At 36.4% G+C, this 21,279-nt stretch overlaps 1 protein-coding gene across 3 annotated transcripts in view; it reads right to left on the bottom strand.

Annotated features, from left to right (window-relative positions):
• Positions 1-1,610: 1,610 nt before the first annotated feature.
• Positions 1,611-21,279, bottom strand: part of LOC107693425 (cytosolic acyl coenzyme A thioester hydrolase-like) — a 91,771-nt gene continuing 72,102 nt past the window's right edge. For all 3 annotated transcript variants that reach the window (XM_016492812.1, XM_016492813.1, XM_016492814.1), the window contains 2 exons: positions 17,827-18,011; positions 1,611-1,904 (listed from right to left, as the gene is read on the bottom strand). In XM_016492812.1, the coding sequence (XP_016348298.1) occupies positions 1,806-1,904; positions 17,827-18,011 (284 nt within the window). In that variant the 3' untranslated portion in view covers positions 1,611-1,805. The remainder of the gene's footprint in view (positions 1,905-17,826; positions 18,012-21,279) is intronic.

The following is a 21,279-nucleotide window of genomic DNA, read 5'->3' as shown; positions in this document are numbered from 1 at the left end:
TATTTAAGCTTGTTATCATATATATATATATATGATAACAAGCTTAAATAAATTCAATTCAGCATTTTGTTGTCACACCTGTCAGCAATCTCTTTCAGTGCACACTGCCTGAACTGCTAATCACACACACTTGTCATCAATTATCATGCCAATTAAGGACAGCTTATATACCCACCACAAACACACAGTCATTGCCTGGTCTCCACCAAGGACAGTCAGTCTTTTACCACTGGATGTTCCTGCATTTGTTTCATTCGTTGGGTTTTTTTTTATTAACCTGTCTCTGTGAGTGTTTGACTGATCTTCTGTGAGAAAACCAGCATTATCAAGTTAAGGTCTCATCATTGTGTTCATCTGTTTGTTTTGCCGCCCGACTGAGCCTGGTTCTCCCAAGGGTTTTTCTCCATTTCTGTCACCAATGGAGTTTTGGTTCCTTGCCACTGTCACCTTTGGCTTGCTTAGTTAGGGACACTTGACTGATGGCACAGACAGTATTGGAAGAGAGCTGAACTGGATGATGACATCACAGAATCATCAATGAACTGACTTTATCTGGAAAATGACTCTTTGTCATTGTCTACTTGCATTACTGACAACCTATTTTCCTGTTTGACACTGTAAAGCTGCTTTGAAACAATCTGTATTGTATAAAGCGCTATACAAATAAAGGTGACTTGATTTGACTTACTTAAAACTTCCACTCCTGGGTTTATCTGCATACTTGCCACTGTGTGTTCTTATAGTGTCGGTAACACTTTATTTATAACATAGTTACACGTTACGGTACATGTACTTATTAGAATAATATCAGTATATCATATTTAAAAGCAACTAACCCCAAACCAAACCGTCAACCCTATAGTAAGTATATAGTTAATTAATATTACTTACATTGTAACAATGTCACCTTAAACCAAAATGTAAATTTTGTGTCTTTAAATAAAATGATAGCATCATGCATCACATTAAAAAATAAACAAACTATATCTGTAATCAGCATTTTGAAGAGCCAGCTGAACAACTGTTTAAGACTGTTTACTGAGCTACCCTTATGATGAATGAAAAGAATAATTTAAAACACTCGGAGACCACACATAGCACAAAAAGGAATGTACGACTGCATAGAAATATGATATTTTGAGCTATTTATTAGCAAATAACCTAAGTATTAAACTTCAGCATAACTACTTGTGCCACATTCATGAATTATATCTTGTGTGGCTTATGGAGGAGAGGAGTGCTATTACTTGTCATTTTTAAAAAGACTTACCATTTTTGCCTACACATCAAAGCAAGAAAAAAAATTAACAAGCCTATTATAAATCGTCCTAGCTCAGAATAATTCACTTGATACCAGAAAAACTCCCATCCCGATATACATCTGGCACAAACAGAAGTAAGTAGCATCCCAAACTGTCTGCCTATCTATCTGCGATTAGGTTGTAACATTCTGTCGATCCAGGATTATGGTACACTAAACAGATATTTCACAGCAAACCAGTTGTAGCTGCATTAGCAGGCTTTTATTAGTGCATACTACAGTTCTGCACATTTCACACATAATTCTTTACAACAAAACATAAATATATTTTAATTTTTTGTTTCGCTTGAGATACATAGATAAGTGCTTTGGTAAACTCAGACAAGTCAATTAAACCTATACATTTTTCCTATATATTATCTTTCTATTCAGTGAGCTACATATAGGATAAAGCAGAGGTTCTTAATATAGTATGTTGTATGTTGAGGCTCTGTTATTAAAGAATTTTCTTCTACAACACAATATGGTGTTTGCGTGGTAAAAGTCATTGTTGACGCTCCTTATCTGCGAGTCTCTTTGCCTTGTTCTGCAGGTAGCGCGCTTTCCCTTCTTCAAACCGCTTCTGCTCCTCTTCACCTTCCAGCTGCAAGAAGATAAATGACACATTTTACACATAAGCACAGTGAAGTTGGATATTGTGGTGTACTGGAAACCCTGCAAAACCTGTTTATGCACTGTGAACTAACATGAATAAACAATAAACAATTGGATTTTTTCCCGAAGTAATAAAATAAAGCTTATTGGATTATATTTTATATATATATAAAAATTTACTTCAGGCTTTCTACCCTAAAATTTCATGTTTAATTTGTGTTTCTTGCTGTTTCTTTGTAATTATTTGTGAAATTTACTAGGAATTATTATTATTGATTGAAAATGGCTTCTACACCAATTAAAATAAATAAATAAATAAATAAATAGATGCATCAGAGGGTCATGTTCAAAAATTAAGATTATGACAGTTATTTTGGCATAAAAAAATATGTTAATTATTTTAGTGTAAAAAAAACCTTCACTAACATTATAAGTGGACCTTATAAAAAATGTAACCTTTTAAGATCACTGTGCTCTGTGGTACTCACTCTATGGTCACTAAACTTTGTGCTCAACTGACTTTATTCACACGCATGCAAATTCAGGAGACCGTAAATGCACATTCTGCTGTGTATGAATGCAAATTCACATGACGAGAAGACGTCTAACCAATAGAGAGTCGAAACGTCACAGACCGACAGACCTGAACTGAAAGAACATAAACGTGAACGTCGCAGATTTGCAAAGTTATGGGAAAATGGAGAACAGTAAATGGTAGATTTTCAAATTCTTGTCTTTTGTTGATACTTTTAAACTGCAACTAATTTGTGGAAAAATTACACGTCCATTCATCAACAGTCATGTACGAATTTGACAGTTGCAAAAAATGTCTTGGAGACCTAAAATAACACAAAATATGTTTGCTTTGGGAGCACAGCTTCATCATGGACAAACAACAACACTGTGCGAGAGAGCAGGATGTCAGTTGGCGTTAGGCTTGATCTTGCAGCTGCACACTACACCATGGCTATTCTTATCATTGGCTATAGGTCACCAGCTAGTCATGCGCGGCAGTGGCAGATGGCGGCCAACCTTAGGGAACAAACTGTGCAGTTACAACTGAAGCAGCCTGGCTGATGAGGGCATGTGCACAAATGAGGACCACAGATATAGAATGCATATCCACAGCAAGGTTATATAAGCACAAGCAGATACGCTAAACTTCACAGGGCTGCTGATGTTGAGACTAATTTTATGTTTCTGAGGCGACCCAGTTTAATGGAGAGCATATTAACTGTTGCAATAATTTTTTATTTAATTGAAGTGTCAGTTCTGGCTGTCGTTGGCTAACAAGAATGAAATATTCCATAAAGCTCTGTAATAACCTGGTTTATCTAATGAAACTTGTATGTGAACAGCTGTCTCTTGCAACAAAGGCAAAACAAAACAGCTCTCCCTGTAATTTCTATCTGAAAACAACATCATGTGACCTTGAAGGAAGCCCTGGCTGGGTCAGTGACTGTCCTGTTGCTCAGGGCTCGTGATGAGGCCAGGAAAAGACACAGGGCCATGGCTGCAGTGCTTGTCTTGAACAAATTAAATTAAGCTGGAGGGATGCTCAGTGCCTCAGTCACAGAGAGACTGACTGGCAGAAGACCAGAGTGATTGCTCCAGCAGAAACCACCAGAGTGTGAAACATTATGCAATTTAGTGTTAAAGGGGTCATATGATGCTGCTAAAAAGAACATTATTTTGTGTATTTGGTGTAATGAAATGTGTTTATGCGGTTTAAGGTTAAAAAAACACATTATTTTCCACATACTGTACTTAAGTATTTCCTCAGCAACCAGCACGGATCAGCTCCAGGCATGACGAAGCGATATCGTCCTCTTTTGGAAGGCCAGACAAAGTAGTTGCGCTTTCACAACAAAACACACAGCGCCTTCATGACATGGCGGCGGCGGCGGCGGCAACAATACTACAGCGAGAATAAAAGTTACGCCTTCTTTCTTTGCGTGAACATTTGGGCGGCGTTATGCAAATCTTCCCAGATAGTGACGTAGACATGTGGGGGCGTGTTAGAACGAGCCGTTTTAGGTAGGTGTTGCTGTCTCTTAATTTTTATAAATAATATCTCTTTGGGTTTGAGACTTTAGTCTTTGCAACTTTACAGATCTTCTTTATGCACCAAGAGCTTGTAACACTCCAAAGAGAAAGGAAAAATTTAAATCGCATCATATGACCCCTTTAAGAAAAAAAACAGCAATAGTTAAAAGGAAACTGCAAATGGAAATAGCCAATATGGATGCTGAAGAAAGTTTGCCTGGTTTGTTTTATCTGCTGAGACTGGAACTGTTGTTGAGTAGACCTCTGCACAAATACATGAATGCAGGCTACTTCTAGCTTGAATTCACATACCACATGCTTTCTATGTGTCACAGAATATATAGCAACACAGGCAGTGTCGTATTCTTAAAATTACTGCAATGGACAGTATAGCAGAACTTAACCATTACTTCTTGTCTCTTCAGCTCAACTAGTGTAATGTCATGGCAGAGAAACTGCCTCAGAAAGTTAATTAAACCGGTTAGAGCTAGCTACATAACAGAAAGTCAACCCACTTTCTGGGGTTTCTTACGCCACAGTATCAGAAGAAAACACATTATATACAGTAATGAGACTGCACACTTGCAATGGTATTACCAAATTAAAATGAATAGTATTCGACTGGTCATGTGGTCATCTCAACACATCTGCCTCCATGTAAATATTAGCAAAATAAGGAAAATGTAGACTTTTAAAACAGAATTATAACTTATGAACAAACAGGACATCATAAAGAAATTCAGGGAAATCTGAATATGATATGAATATGTAGACCTCACTAACAACTCTGACATGACCAAGCTTTTGGCAAACATTTGATTTCCAGTGGCCCACAAAAGCACAGCAAAGGCAGATTATTACATCAGATCTGCCTCCTTAATAAAGCTCTCTGCAGATAGAGCAATATAATTCCATTACATTGACTGAGCGACGTGTGAGATCTGGACTTGCATTTCTGATAAATGGATTATCTGGATAACATCTGTCTATCTCTTAACTGTCACTGCAAACAGTTTCTCAGTAGACAGTCAACGCTGAGGTTGAATGATATCCATTATGAACATGAATCCATAATGAACATGACCCTAAAAATACTTCAGTTGGTGCAACTTAATGTGAAAAAGTTGATTCAGTCATATTAAGTAGCATTCTAGCTTGAATAAAACCAGTTAATTTTGATATTACTGCATTTTTTTCACCAAAAAAGCATCATAGAAGTAGTTTAATGTTGAGTAGTCCAACTTCTGAAGCCATTCAAACGGAGGAACACTGGAAGCTCATATTCACTGATAATCTTCTCTACAATGGAACCTCTGAAATGTCATTTGCAACTGAGTTCAGGTTCAAAAATTGCTTGTTGTATGGGAAAGAGTTGATGAAAAATTCTCCTGTTGTGTTCCATGGAAAAATAACAGCATATGGGTTTAGAAAGATATGAGGGTGAGTAGATTATGACAGAGTTTTTGTGTGGGTGAACTTTTCCTTTAACAATGTCCATCAAAAACACACAAGCTGTAGAAAACTTGAGCTGAGGAGTCTGGCTATTAATGAGGGAAATAAATGTGGTTTGGGACAGGGTCTCTCTTGCAGCAGAGTCCCTGAGCCCTTTTCACTTCTTAAATTACACAAATTACTCTTAAAGCGTTTTGGCTAAAATAACTTCAGCGAAGTGGCACTGTTATGCAACAAGAAGGCAAACTATAGCCGGCTAATATACCAGCTTTCTATACAGATGATATGACGCCACATTTGTGCTGTTTTGTCAGCAAGCAACCAGTGTTGGGAAGGTTACTTTGGAAATGCATTAGGTTACAGATTACAAGTTACCCTATTTAAAATATTTAAGTAGTGTAACTACTTCAGTTACTTTATTTAAGTAATGTAACTGATTACATTTGATTACTTTTCTACATTTCTAACGAATGTTTTCAACTGTTAATCATTTTCAAACATTTATACCAGGCAGGGTTAACCTAACAGTAGTACTCAACACTGGTTCCCGTCAGACTTTCAAAATCCTTCATCACTTGGATTAAGATTATAAAAACTTAAGTTTAAAGCACAGCCACCAAAAAATCAGTCTTTAGCACCTATTTTTACTTTGATATTAAATACAGATTTACAATCATAAGAAATAGTTTAATAGCTATGATACTGTTTTTGAAATCACACGAAACACAGACATCTAACAATGCCTTGGAAAAAAAAGTTAATCTTAAAAAATAAAGCATATACAAAAAGGAAATAAAACAATTATCGAACAAGCATGTGTCCTATCCTGTGTCCAAACTCCTAAAACATTGGTGTCTCATATTTTAGAGCAGTCAATGCAATTTGGGAAATAAATCAATTAATTCTGTGTGTGTGTGTGTGTGTGTGTGTGTGTGTCTGTGTGTGTGTGAAAATATTTAGATGTAATCCCCTTTGTAATCGTTAACATTTTCATAAGTAACTGTAATTTAATTACACATTTTTTTTCTCAGTAACTGTAATGGATTACAGTTACATGTATTTTGTAATTAAATTATGTAACGCTGTTACATGTAACTAGTTACTCCCCAACACTGCAAGCAACTGTGATTAAACATTTGAAAAGGCATTACTGCCAAGCAGTTATCAATATAAGAAATAAAAAGTGATCCAACGCCTCCATCATTTGTACTTTCTTTAAATTAGAACATGATCCAGAATCTTGGGAAATGACAGAATGCACGTAGCTTTTTGTAAACCCACTGTTTTAGTCTCCCAAATTTAGATCTGTGCATAGAACGCCTGAGCTGTCCAAAGGGACCATTCACACAGAATGCATATTTGCTTTAAAAAACAGAAGACATGAGCAGTAGAACAAGAAAAAATGCAAGCATCTGAGATGCATTTTTAAATATTGATAATTATTATTTTACCCTTAGTGACATGCTTTTAGAATATCATGTTATGTGCGAGGTGTAAACGCAACGCAATGGTCAAAGGCGTCCATCATCTAGGCTCGAGCCCCTGTCCCTTTAATATCACCGATGCTAAAGTGCCCTTTCAGTCTGTGATGTCTACCGAGGGGGCCAAAAGCCCCTATACTGTTTGTTAATGGTGAGCTGAGTGAAGGAAAAGCAGATCGCTTACATCCATAACCACCTTTACATTGATTCTCATACATAACCAACAGAAAACAAGAAATTTGTTGTGTTTATAACAATAGCAAAATGGCTCTCATGCGGCCTAGAGCCAAAACTTACCTAAAATGTTAACATTCTCCTATTGATGCCTAATCTAGTATCACATCACTATTCTTATTTTGCAAGTGACATTTCACTATACTGTGCTGATAATCCAGCTGTAAAGAAGAGAAGTGCTTTAACTATAGCTCTCTGATCCACAATGTCTCAATTAACCTTTCGTTCTGTGACCTTTGCAGCTGCTCCCAGAATGCCTCTCCATGTTAGTGCACAACTAAACACTATACAGGTATTTGAAAGTATTTCTTTGGGAATCTACTTTACGATATCTGAGACCGTTTTAAAATATCACACTTTGTAAAGGTGCTCTGTTTAAAATATTCATTGACTTTAAGATGGTGGCTTTCAGAGTTCAGGATATATGCCAGAACACCCATGACATCTTGGTCTTGCCAGCTGCTAATTTTTAGCGCACCTAAAATTAGAAATGATTAGGCCGCCCTTTACTCATCTTCATGTCTTTCAAAGATGTTTTGTAGATTGTTCATGCTGCTCTTTTCCATATTGTACGTAAGAATACAATGACCAGAGGATATAAAGCTTCAAAGAGAAAATAAATGCACTATTAAAGAGGCTTGAAACGGAGCTGTTATTTGCAGAAAATCTTCCCATTCACCAAATATTAGCTTTTGCATATACTCGTCAAAAATGGCACGATACCTCTTGATGTGACAATTATAATATGGAAGCACAAATTTCTGTCTGTTCGCAACACAAAGCTATATGGCTTCAAAAGACTTGTAATATAAAGCACAATCATTATGAACTAATGTTATAATACTTTTTTTATCGCTTCTAGTCATCATATGCTTAATTGTATGGAAATGGACATTGTAAACATCTCTTTTTGTGTCCCACAGAAGAAAGAATCTCACAGGTTTGGAACAAGAATTTTCCAGCTATTTCTTTGGTACCGAAACCAAACTCTAGCTATATTCTGTCCAAGTGCTATGAGTCTGTCTGACAGAACATGCATTTTTATTGGCTCCTTACCTAAGTCTATTGCCACATATGCAATGTTTATACACATATGTAGAAATGTATATTTCAGGAAATCGTATCAATATGTTTTCACACGGAAAGCACTGGACATTTCATTACCAAGCAATGAGTGAATCTTGTATTTCTGTTCGTTTTTGTGTTTAATGTGTGATATCACGCTTTTAACCTCTTAGTGCACACACATCACAAGCTGTTTCTAAAAATAGACACAGTTATCATGCTGCAAACCCAGTGGTTGCTAGGGTAACTCAACTTGTTTTGTGTGGCATGGACCAGCTTAGTGTTTGTCAAAAGCATTAATGGGTTCAGAAAGTCTGTGTGGCTACACTGCAAAATCATTTTTCTGATCAGTATTTTTGTCATGTTTTTTAGTAAAAAAATATCTAAACACTTAAAACAAGATGCATTTATTAGAGATGCAAAATTTTGTAATATAAGCTATTGTCTTAAGAGAAAATATCTTGTTATTTAAGTATATTTTGTGTTAAGAAACTAAGTAACGTCTTATTTCATGATACATTCTCTTAAAACATGTCTTATTTTACATAATTTTGCTCCCCAAGTAAATTTATTTTAAAAGTCTTTAGATATTATTACTGAAAAAAGACAACAATGCTCACTTATTAGAACATGATGTTTTCCTTCATCCTGTCTTACAATGAAATGTTTCCTGAGAAGACCCTTGCTCTAAAAAGGCAAACCTCTGAATGTCTGGGTGATCCTTGCAGCTTTCATTGTGTGCAGCATGCCATTCAATGGTCCCACCCATCCCATGATCCCCCACTTCTCTGCGCTTTCGCTCTGCGTGCTGTTCACCCCTCCCCCAGCCCATAATTCCCCTCCACCAAGAGCTAAAACTGGAAATCCTAAAAACAGAATGAAAGATCTTTCACTGAAGGAAGAAAAAAACACCTGAAGTCTGAAATAGCAGGAATAGTCTGTCAATATACTATTTATATTCTGAAACATGAGAATGAAGAGCCACAATATGACTGATGCTCATGCAGTTTCCATTTGCGTTTCCATTTATGGAATGGAGACCTCAGACAAATAGGGCTGGAAAGGAAATAGAGTTATTTCTAAACTAAGTAGCTGGACGACTCTATATTTAGGGATACATCTGACATAAACCAAAAGTCAAAAAATTAAATGATCTTTCTTAAAACAATTAATGCTGTAAGGTAATACATTCCTTCAGTGTATTGTATGTAATTGCAGAGCTTAAACAGCAGTGTTTTTTATATTATAGTCACTAGTTAATCACATTTGAAGTGGTGCATTTCGAGAAACTCTTTTAAAAGTGTTCTTTGCACATATACATTATGTCTAATATTTTCAGTATGATCATTAAAGACAGTAACAAGATGTATTATAAATGTGCATTATAGATCATTGCTATCTTTTGTGATATATTATGCAAAACCTTTGATATACTGTGATATTCAATTCATTTCATGGCATTTCAGAAGCAGCATTTTAAGTTCTGTATAATATTAGAAAATGTTAAAGACAGACGACTTGAGTAACATAGTCGACCAGACATATTACATGACAACAATTCTTTATTTTATAACAGTTATATTTGAAACATTATAGTTTAGTTATAAAATAAAGTTATGTTTTGTAAGCGTTTGGTAACATTGACTGAATAAAATAAAATACTGATCTGTTTATATCACTAATACTTTAGCTGACACTACTGAAAAACAGATAAAATTGTTGAAATGTTTATTTATTTTGGCATGTAATGTAGGGGTGGGAATCTCTAGGTACCTCACGATTCGATTCGATTACGATTCAGAGGGCTGCGATGCAATGATAAAACGATTATCGACTAATCTTTTTTTCTAAACAGATTTTCTTTTTTCTCACTGTGTGACTATTGAAGCAAAGTATTTGTAATGACCAATAATGAATTTACTTCCAATATCTTTTATTAATAAAACAAATGGAAGTGATTTGGCAAGTCATCTGGAAGTTTACATTTCCCAGCAAATGTCCCAGCATTGCAAAGAACCAACAGGAAAAGAAATGTGTGCCTGTAGCAGCATACTTGTAGTAAATTAATACAGACTTCAGCATGTTCTAAATCACTAACAAAAAATAATAGACACAACTTGCATATAGTGTGGCTCTTGTCCAGGTCCTTTTCCCTTCAACTTCATAGAAGAACGCGGACTTGACAACCCTGCATCCAACATGAACTGCAGGAGGTAGATTTCACTGATCACAGGTCGAAAGTAAGGAGAGATGACTGACAAGATCATGCTGGAAGATTTGTTGCTCAACAGATCCTGAGCTCATTGACAAATATCTGATCTTGTAAGATAAGCTCCCTTTACAGAGTGCGCGTGATCGCGAAAGTGAAAGTGAACTGCAAGCGATCATTCACAAGCAATTTCAATACCCCACATATTGACAGCGGCTCCCTGATGCGCAAAAATTATATACAATATTAGAAAGTTTGAGAGAGCGGGCCGGACTGGACACAAAAATTGTGGGAGCGGGATTAAGAAAACAGCAGGGCACTAAGCCAAATTGTTTCCATACGCTAGCTTTTGATGCAAAGGTTGCCTGATCATGCGTCTCTTACGTGCACGCCACAGACTGTTCCGTCTTTTGCATTCTGTCAATATTACATTATCAATTAACATTTAGAAAATCGATTTTTTACATTTGTGAATCAATTCAGAATCGTCCACATCCGCATTGCGGTGCATCTAAGAATCAAATTTTTCCCCCACTCCTAATGTAATGTCAGCATTAGGCATTTCATAGACCACTATGCATTTTAAACAATTTACATATCATAGTTATATTTAAAATTTAAACTGACATTTTTATTGAATATGTGTAGAACACAAAACCTATAATAATTTATTGCATATTGCTGTACTGCTGTGTTGTGTGTGCCATCTTTGACGGTCTATTGGCTATTATCTAAAATTTCTCTTGAGATAAATTGAAATTGTAACAGATTCTCCATGTATTTTATATACTGGTGTTGCTCCTTTAGAATTAAAAACTGCAGCTGTCACTCCACTCTTAAGAAAAGCCTGGCCTTGACCCCTCTGACATTCTAATGGGCTTATTCTATCTAAGCAGCTAAAGAATGTGGTGGCTGCTCAAAAAAAATCCTATGTCATCTCACCACCTCTTTGAGTGCTTCTAATTGGGCTTCCTCTCCCTTCACAGCACTGAAACGGCACTTCTGGAGTTCTCAATGATCTCCTCATGACCACTGACTCTGGTTCCATCAGTTTCCTACTTCTCTAAAGCATTCTCATCTTGCGTCTTTCTGCTCTTGCCATTTTGGAACTACTTTCTCCTGGCTAATTTCCTACCTGTCTGACATCAACATTATATCTCTATCCTCAGTCTAAGTCCACTACTTCCCCCTTTCTCTCATGGTGTTCCTCAGGGTTCTGTGCTTGGTCCTTTATTTTCATCACTTATATGCTTCCATTAGGTCACATAATTCATCGGCATGCTGATGACACCCAACGTACTTGACATAATTTTTTAATCTTCTCTCTCCTTCCTTCACATTACCTAACTTACTAAGCCTGCTTTTTTTCAACAACATATTATTGCTCATCTACAGGGCCGTCGCTATTGTAGGGGCCCCCACTGCCCAAGGGGCCCACTAAATTCAGCAGTTATGCTATATATTACCCTACTCTTATATGAATCATTTTAGTATATATATGTTACAAAGGCTTCTATGCCTGAATGAAAACCTCAAAAACATGCAATTTTGTTAAAAATCCTTTCCAAATATCTCCTCTCTCCCCTCCATAAAAATGGTCTGATCGTTATTCATTATTTCAACTCAGTCAGCTACAAAGAGGAGAGGGACCCAATAAAATCACAGGTCCAACCCCAGCTAGTGAACAGAACCAATCAGAGTTGAGGCTGCTCCGAGGACAGTTAAAGTTAGAAGTAAAGTTACAGTGGAAGTGAGACTGACTGAAAATGCTGGGGAAAACAAATCTGGGTACCAGTAAAGTCATTAAAAGGAGAGGGAGGCCAGGAGAACTGCTTGCTCCTCTCCTAATCAGTCTATCAAAACGTTATTTTGCAAGACAAGACAACACAATGAACACAATTCACTGCACTGATGTATACATTTATCAGCTTTATTCAGTAAAATATTATGCAGCAGCATATTATCTTCATCAAAAATGACGACAATGATAAATTTAAGTGGTTTTATTTTACATGTGACTGCATTCTTTTCACATTCTCACACAGACTGACTGGACATACAAGCAATAAATGTATATTGCTTGTAGGCCTACTTATATTACTGGTAGGTTTATTTTATTATTTTATTAATTTATTGTCTTTTGTTGTTATTTTATTAGTTTGTACTGAATGATTGATTGATTACTTAAAACAATGTTTCAAGTTTTTTTTTTTCAAGTGTGGAAAAAAAAAGAAATAAACATAAATAATGGCGATGTTAAACATTTTGAAATCCTACATTTTAAAAAGCATGGTCATTTTAAGAAAATAAATTTACATAAACAAAAATAATAAAATAAAAAAAAACACTGGTGATAATTTTTGGGATTAGCCATCAAATTGACTCCAGACTGGTTCTTGACTCAGTGTTAGGGATGGGCGATACCTCTTATTTTATTTTCGATCCGATACCGATATTTTCAAGCCCAGTATCGTCGATATCGATACCGATACCGATACTTCTAAACTAAACTGATCTTTTAAATTATTAAAAGAATATAATCAGTAATTATACTCACTTAATATTAGATTTTAAAGCCATGTTTTTTAACATTTAATAGGCCTTTTTTGTTTACACTGTCAGAAATGAAATATGCTATAATTGTATTTTATTTATTGATTTATTAACAGCAATTACAGAACATAACACAATACATTTGAACTTTTAACAACCAGTTTAAATAAATGTACTTGCACAAACTAGCCAATTTAAAATAAATATTACATGCAATTAAAAATAACTATTTTCTATTTTAATATATTTTAAAATGTAATTTAAAATGCATCTGTGATCAAAGCTGTATTTCCAGCATCATTCATTACTCCAGTCTTCAGTGTCGCATGATCTTCAGAATTCATTCTAATATCATTTTTTGCTCAAAAAACATTTATTATTATTTCTGCTTCATATTTGTGTGGAAACAGCGATGAATTTTTCAGAATTCATTTTATATATAGTAACAATGTTATGTAATGTAATAATATAATGTGGCAATGATTTCTTAAGATCTACTTAAGCTTCTGATGCTTTTGGGAAACGCAGCCCTATTTGAACAAGCACTGTGAGCCATGCGTCAGCAACGAACGCTGTCTGTGATTGATTGATTGGTTCTGTCTTTCAGCATTTAATGTGTTCCGATGAGCAGGAGAATCTATCCAACACAATTATTCGCTAATATAGTCTATTTTTCCACTTAGAAGCTTATTTTATGCACCGAATTTCTTGATAAATAAATACAATTAATGGTTAAAAAATGCACTTTTGAATCGATATTTTGATGTGAGGATCGATACTTAAGGATCGATCCGCCCATCCCTACTCAGTGTGCACAAACAACTGAGAGTGGGTTGAGAGTTGTGTATTGATGCTGCACAGTGTGGCTAGTATGAGTTTTCAGTAGAGAGCTGAGAATGCCAGCACCTATGGAGCTTACCTTCTGTCACTACCATATCGGAGGCGTCTCTGCATGCCTGCTTACAGCCAAAATGATGATTTATTGGCCTTCTGTTGAATATCTGACTGAGGTCATTCTTATGTAAATGCTTTATTTGTTGCATAAGTCATGTGCTCATGAGGGTCTTGGGGCACAAGTTTTAGCATATCACATATGCAGTTCATTTCATGACCCAAAATATTTATTATATAATGAAAAATTACAAACTATATAAAACACAAGGAAACTGCTCATTAGGGTTAACCATGAACTTCAGCACTTTGGGCCCTATTTTAACGATCTAAGCACATGGTCTAAAGCGCACGGCTCAGGTGCACTCAGGGCGTGTCCAAATCCACTTTTGCTAGTTTAACGACGGGAAAATGGTCGGCGCGCCCAGGGCATGGTCTAAACGAGTTGTCCCTATTCTGTTAATGAGTAATGGGTGTTTTTTGGGCGTAACGTGCAATAAACCAATCAGTCACATCTTCCATCCCCTTCAAAAGCCAGTTGCGCTCGCGCCATGGCGGATTCGCTATTTACACGGCGGAATGTAATTTTTCATTTAAAAAAATGTTTGTTTGCTGCTGCGTGTCCCTGTGTGAGTAATAAGCAAAGTGTATGCGCGTTGTCCCCCCGCCTATAGGCGCATATTACTAACGCGCTCTTTAAATAACAAATAAATAATATTGCGCCAGACTTTAGACCAGGTTTGAGTTGGTCTATGGTGCAGTATATTTTCAGTTCCTCAAAATAGCAACGCGCCTCACAATATCAACAAAACATTGTGCTTTTGCAAAATAAAGAAAATAAACAGGGTGTGCTTTTAGCCGTCTCATTCTCCACGCATATCTGTTTGAAACGCGTCACTAAAATGAACTGAAACTCCGCGAATATTTGACACACACACATGACAGATAGATCTATAGAAAGCTTAACATGTCTACTTTTAAACGAAGTAAGTCATGACGAAAACAAATATTATGTGACAAAGTAATCAGTATGAAACCAACGTGATGTCAAGTCTTGGCCGTCGCCCTCATTATCGCTAATGTGACCACGCCCACGCGCCGATCGCGTTTTTGTTATTACAATCGTCCACGTGCGACACGCGCAGGTAAACGTCCACAACACAGCAAACAAAGCAGCGAGACTTTTCCTCAAGTTCATCGAATGAGTGAGTAAGATGATTTTCACATAATTTTGAAGCAAAAACTCTAGACTTCAAGATCCAGTTCTCAAAAGTCTTGTGAACAAATGTTCTGTATGTGTTTTAAGGCCTTATTTCAGTGACTTTAAAATTTTAGTTTTTCACTAAGCACGCATAAACGTTGTTTTCTCAAAAACACAATCACGTACATACATGCTGCACACATATTATTGTAGCCCAGTTTGTGCTGATTACAGTGTTATTAAACTTTAGACATTCAAATGTTTGTAAGCAACTGAAAAAAGCACAAATGTCAGGGCATGTCAAAACTTTTCCAGGCCCCAAAACACCCTCGGACCCCAGACAACGCTGCACAGGACGGGAAAATGAGAACTGCGTCGGGCTGAAACTAGCAAAAACACTTGCGCCGCGCCTTGTGCCGGGTGTATGATAGGGCTCATAGTCTTTTTGGACAGTGTTGGGTTCACTGTAATCAGACTCACAATTTTCATCTGGTGACTTTCACCGAAGGTGTTTGTTACCAATTGTGAGATAACATATAAAGATGTACTTAAATCTTACTTAAGTGCATTAAAAAAAACACTCTTCATCTAATTGCATTTAAAATAAATGTAAACTATTTGAATTTAATTTCAATTCACATGCAGTTAAGTGTAAAGGTTTGGTACAGGTCAAATACATCTATCTAGTGCAACAAAAAATATTGCAGAAAAATGCAGTACAGTGGAACACACACACACACACACAATTAAAAAAATAAATAAAATAAAAATACAGCCCTTAAACTCCATCCTTAACAACCTCATGCCATCCCATATGTATATGACTTTCTTTCTTCAGATGAACACTCACAAAGACTCGAGTAATTGTAATCCATCTCTCTGCATATAAAATGCAAGTGTATGGGATATTCAAAGATGACACTAAGAAAAGTACACAAAGTGAATACGACGGTAACCCATACAACCCCTGTTGATGAATCAGTGTCTTCTGAAGTAAAATGATAGGCATGTGTAAGAAAAATACAAATATTTTGAACTTGGGTTCCCTTTGTGTGGTTTTTGAAGTGGCGACATACATGTGCATTATGTGCACTAAACATGTTTGTTTGTGTTCATCTGAAAAAAGAAAGTCATATTCATCTGGGACGGCATGAGGGTGAGGAAATGATCATTGATGATACAAAATATGATACAATATTTACTTTTAAAGCCATTTGTCTATTCAATGCCCTTGTCTGCAACAATAAATAATCTTTTAAATGTTGATTTATCTTATTTAGTGTGTTTTTCTCAGTAAATGTTGGCATGTAGTTATTTGCAATTAATTAGATAATTAATGAGCACATCATGTAATTATTTATATTAAAAATAATTTAATTGACAGTCAGTCATAATTGTTAATCAATCTATCATTATAGTACTACTTATTCACTCCCTAATAAGAACATCATTAAACATGATTTACAATTAATTTATACAGTGTTCACTTAAACATTTTTTGATGATTTGCTACAATTAATTAAAAAAATAATAATCATGGCCATCAAAATATTAATTGTATTTAAATTCTCATCACTGATTTTATTTGTACTCAGTCTTGTGCATTCAGACAATACACTACATAGACACATAATGACTATATCAAAACAGATATAAATAATGAATAAACTCAGATTTGATGGTGAACTTTTTTTTAAGCAATAAATTTCCCTGATGAAAGTTATAACTAAAGCTGAAATGTGTGTGCTTGATGCGTGAAAACAAACTTCACTGGTTCTCGTAATATTAGTAATGTTTTTTTACTGTGATCAAGTAAAAGTACAAGTAGTCAGTTTAAATTGTACTTGAATAAAGTACAAATCCCCCAAAATAATACTTAAAGGGGTGGTTGATTGCGATTTCACTTTTTTAACGTTAGTTAGTGTGTAATGTTGCTGTTTGAGCATAAACAATATCTGCAAAGTTACGAAGCTGAAAGTTCAATGCAAACGGAGAAATCATATTTTAAAATTCTGGCAGTTTAATGCCTACAAAAACGGCTCGTAGGGACTACAACAATTACTTCCCGGATTCGTGACGTCACAAACCCTGATAAACCCCGCCCTCGGTAAAAGACAGCAAAGGGGGCGAGGCCATGCTGGGCTACTTTAGAGCAAATTGATAAGCGATATTAACGACGCCGTTGTTTACAATACAACTGGAGCACATGCCGCTGAGGTGAGGGGCGGGACGTTTAGACGCGCACTAGAGGCGGTTTAGCCAATCACAACACACTGGACTAGCTAACCAATCAGAGCCCATTGCCTATTTCTGAGGGCGGGGCTTCAAAAAAACAGGAAAAGATCAGTCCGTTTCTCAGAGAAGGGACAGAGTGGTGTGGAATAAAGGTAAATTATGTGAAAAATAATGCGTTTTTTTAAAAACAAAGCATTAAGACATGTTAGACTGCACCCCATAAACACAATCAAGCCTAGAAAAAAAACAGTGAACCACCCCTTAAGTACAGTAATCAAGTAAAATTACTCAAGTGTTTTACACCCCTGTTTGAAAGACCAAGGACTGAAAGCATCACCCTCATGAAGACAATTTCAAATAATCATCCATAGTGTTTTGTGCTGCCTCATGTTGGAAAAAAAAAAATTCTTAAAAGGTAGGTCACCAAGTCTCATGCACAAGAATACATACTAGACAGTGCTTCTTACACTAAAACTTGATTTTAAGTTTGGCATATTCATTCATATTCCTATATCACAGTACATTTAAGCTCTGCATTGCTCACCTTCAGTGGTGGCACTGGAAGGGGCTTGTTGTCTTTGTCCAGGGAGATGTAGGTGAAGAAGGCTGTGACAGCCCTATATTTTCCCTTCTCAGCCTCCACCAGTGGGTCAGCGTCTACTAAAACCTCAATCTCCATTGACTTATTACTGGTGAAGGTCATTCGGCCGGAAATAGTAATGACACAGCCTGCAGAGACACATCATTTTATTACATCTTCTGATCATTACATGATGCCATATTCATTCAAAACAGACGTCTATATGTGTCTAAAGAATTAAACTGCTGACATTGAGCTTTTTTGGTGGAATACTAAGTGTTACAGTAAGCAGGAAAGTTTATGTACTAGATGATAAAGTTTATGTATACACTAATTTAATAATTATATTACAACAATGCAGTTATAAATTCAGTGTGACAACCTTCTTATTATGATTAATTAAGGAGTACATTGACAGTGGGTTCTAACTACACTGGAAATCAATGTGTAATTGTGTTCAATGTGGCAAGTCAACTAAAAATAAGCTATTTGTGAAAACATTCTGTAAAACATTCTGCCACCTAAGGAGTCAAGTAAAATAACTGTAATCACAAGAATTTCAGAGACCTGTGTCAAATGCAATACCTGCAGAGTCCCTTCTTAAGCATACATTTATTTGGCCGATGTTTTATTGAAAAGCGACTTGTTTAAATTACAGTATACATGCATACATTAGTGTATTAAATATTAGTGTGTAGAACACACATAAAAAGTGACCAGACAATTGAACACCTGAAATGTAACTTTTTTTTTTCTTCAGTAAAATCAATCTAATATATTTTTGTTCAATAATATTTTTTATTTTGTATTTTGAGAGAATTTTATGGTACTAATTAATATTTATGCAATAAATATCCCATTGAAAATATGACAACATTTTTTTTTACTAATTTTTTAAAATTATTTTTCAATTAATGCAGTATTTCAGATTAAAATACAGACTAGGGGCACTATTTTAATGATCTAAGAGCATGGTCTAAAGCGCATGGCGCAGGTGCACTCAGGGCGTGTCCGAATCCACTTTTGCTAGTTTAACGACGGGAAAACGGTCGGCGTGCCCGGGCGCATGGTCTAAAAGGGTTGTCCCTATTCTCTTAATGAGTAATGGGTTTTTTTGGGGCGTAACGTGCTATGCTATGGCAGATTCACTATTTACATGGCGGAATTACATTTTAAATTTTTTAAAATGTTTGTGTGCTGCTGCGTGTCCCTGTGTGTGTAATAAGCAAAGTGTACGCGCGTTGTGCACCCATCTATAGGCGCATATTACTAACGCGCTCTTTAAATATCAAAGAAAAAATATTGTGCCAGACTTTAGACCAGGTTTGAGTTGGTCTATGCTGCAATCTATTTTCAGTTCCTCAAAATAGCAACGTGCCAACCATGCGCCTGAACACACCTCTTTTTTAGACCAGCACGCCCATGGGCGTACAAATGGGCGCAAATGCATTTGCTATTTAAACAACGTGGCGCAGGATGGGAAAATGAGAACTTCATCAGGCTGAAACTAGCAAAAACACTTGTGCCGCACATTGTGCCGCATTGCGCCGGGTGTATGATAGGGCCCTAGGCCTTTAAAATCCAATTTTTGAAGGCAGAATAGCACCTCCTGGTGAGAGCAAAAAAAAAAAGCCCTGTAATTTCAGGGTGTAACCACTAGATTCCTGTATAGGACTCTATAGAGAGGCTTGTGAATTCCCTAGTTGTTTTTATACATAATTGTTTACTTTTATTAGGTTGTGGATTTAATTGTACATTAAGGCATTCTCAAAGACTACTTTTTGTCAAGGTTTATATTTTTTGTTGTTTTAAATGTTGATTTGAAGTGTAGGTTTTTGCATTATTATTACTACATTAAAATCTGAACACAGAAAGCATTTTGTTACACAAAACATTACAATTCTTTAAAAATGTAACAACAATTAACAGGAATGCTTTATCAGAGCTTAATTCTTCTGGGTCTGATCTGATTTTAACCTCTTATTTCAGTCTTCTGACTCATTTTGGCTATATGGTTATAGCCATACCAACTCATGTGAGTATGTATAATTCTGTATGTGTGTGTCTGTGAGTGTGTGTAAGTAAGAGAAGTCCAGAGAAGAGAGCGTAATTAAAAACATGCTAGCCAGAACAGATTCTTTTCTGAAATGGTCAGGCCTGGAGATTAAGGACACAAAATGTGCGGTTCTGTATGAGAGGAGGAGTGGAGGGAACAGGTGGTACCGCTCAAAATCTGATAAATGTCCCATGTTTACAGTAGCAACAAAACCTATACATGTATATACTTTTCATGAGACATACACTTATCTTGGACATAAAATTAATATTGCAGGAGAATGGAAAGAGCAAGCAGACATCATCTTGTCAGAGTTCACATGTAGGCTGGACCTGATTGATAAATGTCCACTGCCACTGATCATGATGTGATATGGGTTTATACCAGCATGCGGATTTCCCAGCTTCTGAACATGCTGAATAATGATGACAAAGATGTTAGGGAGTTGGCTCGATCCTCCCTGTTCCTGGACCTAAGGAGAAGCAAGGTGCCGTTAGCCAGGGAGTCAGAGCCCCACTTTCTTGGTTTCAAAAGAAAACCCAGCAGGAAACTTGATACCCACTCTGCTGGTTTTCGTATCTGGTCAGACTGGCCGGACCTGAATGATCTCTGTGTAAGAACTGGAGTATCACTGGAGTGGGCCCGGTCTGACTCTGAGTGTGAGAGTCTCGGAGGATATCATCACTGACCCCCAGACTTATGTCAGAGCAACATCCACATTCTGTGGATATAGCCACCCGCTAACATCCGCAGGTGCCCGGCGAACTCTCATCAGTATCACCAAAAACAACACTGGACTGGACTGAACCTTCAGGGAAAACTTGCATGTCTTCCCTCTGCTGATCATTCTGTTTCTCACTCATTTCTCAAGAATACTGCACTCAGTGAGGACATTGCCATTTTCACAGTAAAAGCCAGATTACAAGTTCTTCCTACTAGACTCAACCTTTCTATCTGGTTTCCTACAACTCAGGTTCCTCACTGTCTGCATCACACCACAGAACAGATCACTGAAACATTGCCACATATCCTGAACGGCTGCCATGCTTACAAGGGAATGTACATAGCACGCCACGACAGAATAGTGGACCTGATAGTGAAAGACATATCAAACCATTTACCACCTTTAGTAAGAATATACAAACATTCTTGTGTAAAATCATCTATGTTTCAGTATTGTAGTAGTAACTCTGAAATATTTTCATGCCTGTCTGCTAACACACCAGATGTTGCTGTGATTAATGAGGAGTGTAGAGAGGTGTTTGTTTTGGAGGTTGCATGCACCTTTGACTCTAGTATGGAGGAAGCTTTCATGACTAAAGTCATTAAATATCAACCACTCCTAAATACCATTTCAGAGA

The sequence above is a fragment of the Sinocyclocheilus anshuiensis genome, unplaced genomic scaffold (genome assembly GCF_001515605.1).
Source record: "Sinocyclocheilus anshuiensis isolate Anshui unplaced genomic scaffold, SAMN03320099.WGS_v1.1 scaffold1562, whole genome shotgun sequence".
NCBI classification, from domain to species: domain Eukaryota; kingdom Metazoa; phylum Chordata; class Actinopteri; order Cypriniformes; family Cyprinidae; genus Sinocyclocheilus; species Sinocyclocheilus anshuiensis.
The sequence above is the reverse complement of the archived record's forward strand: the minus strand, read 5'-3'. Positions and strand labels throughout refer to the sequence as shown.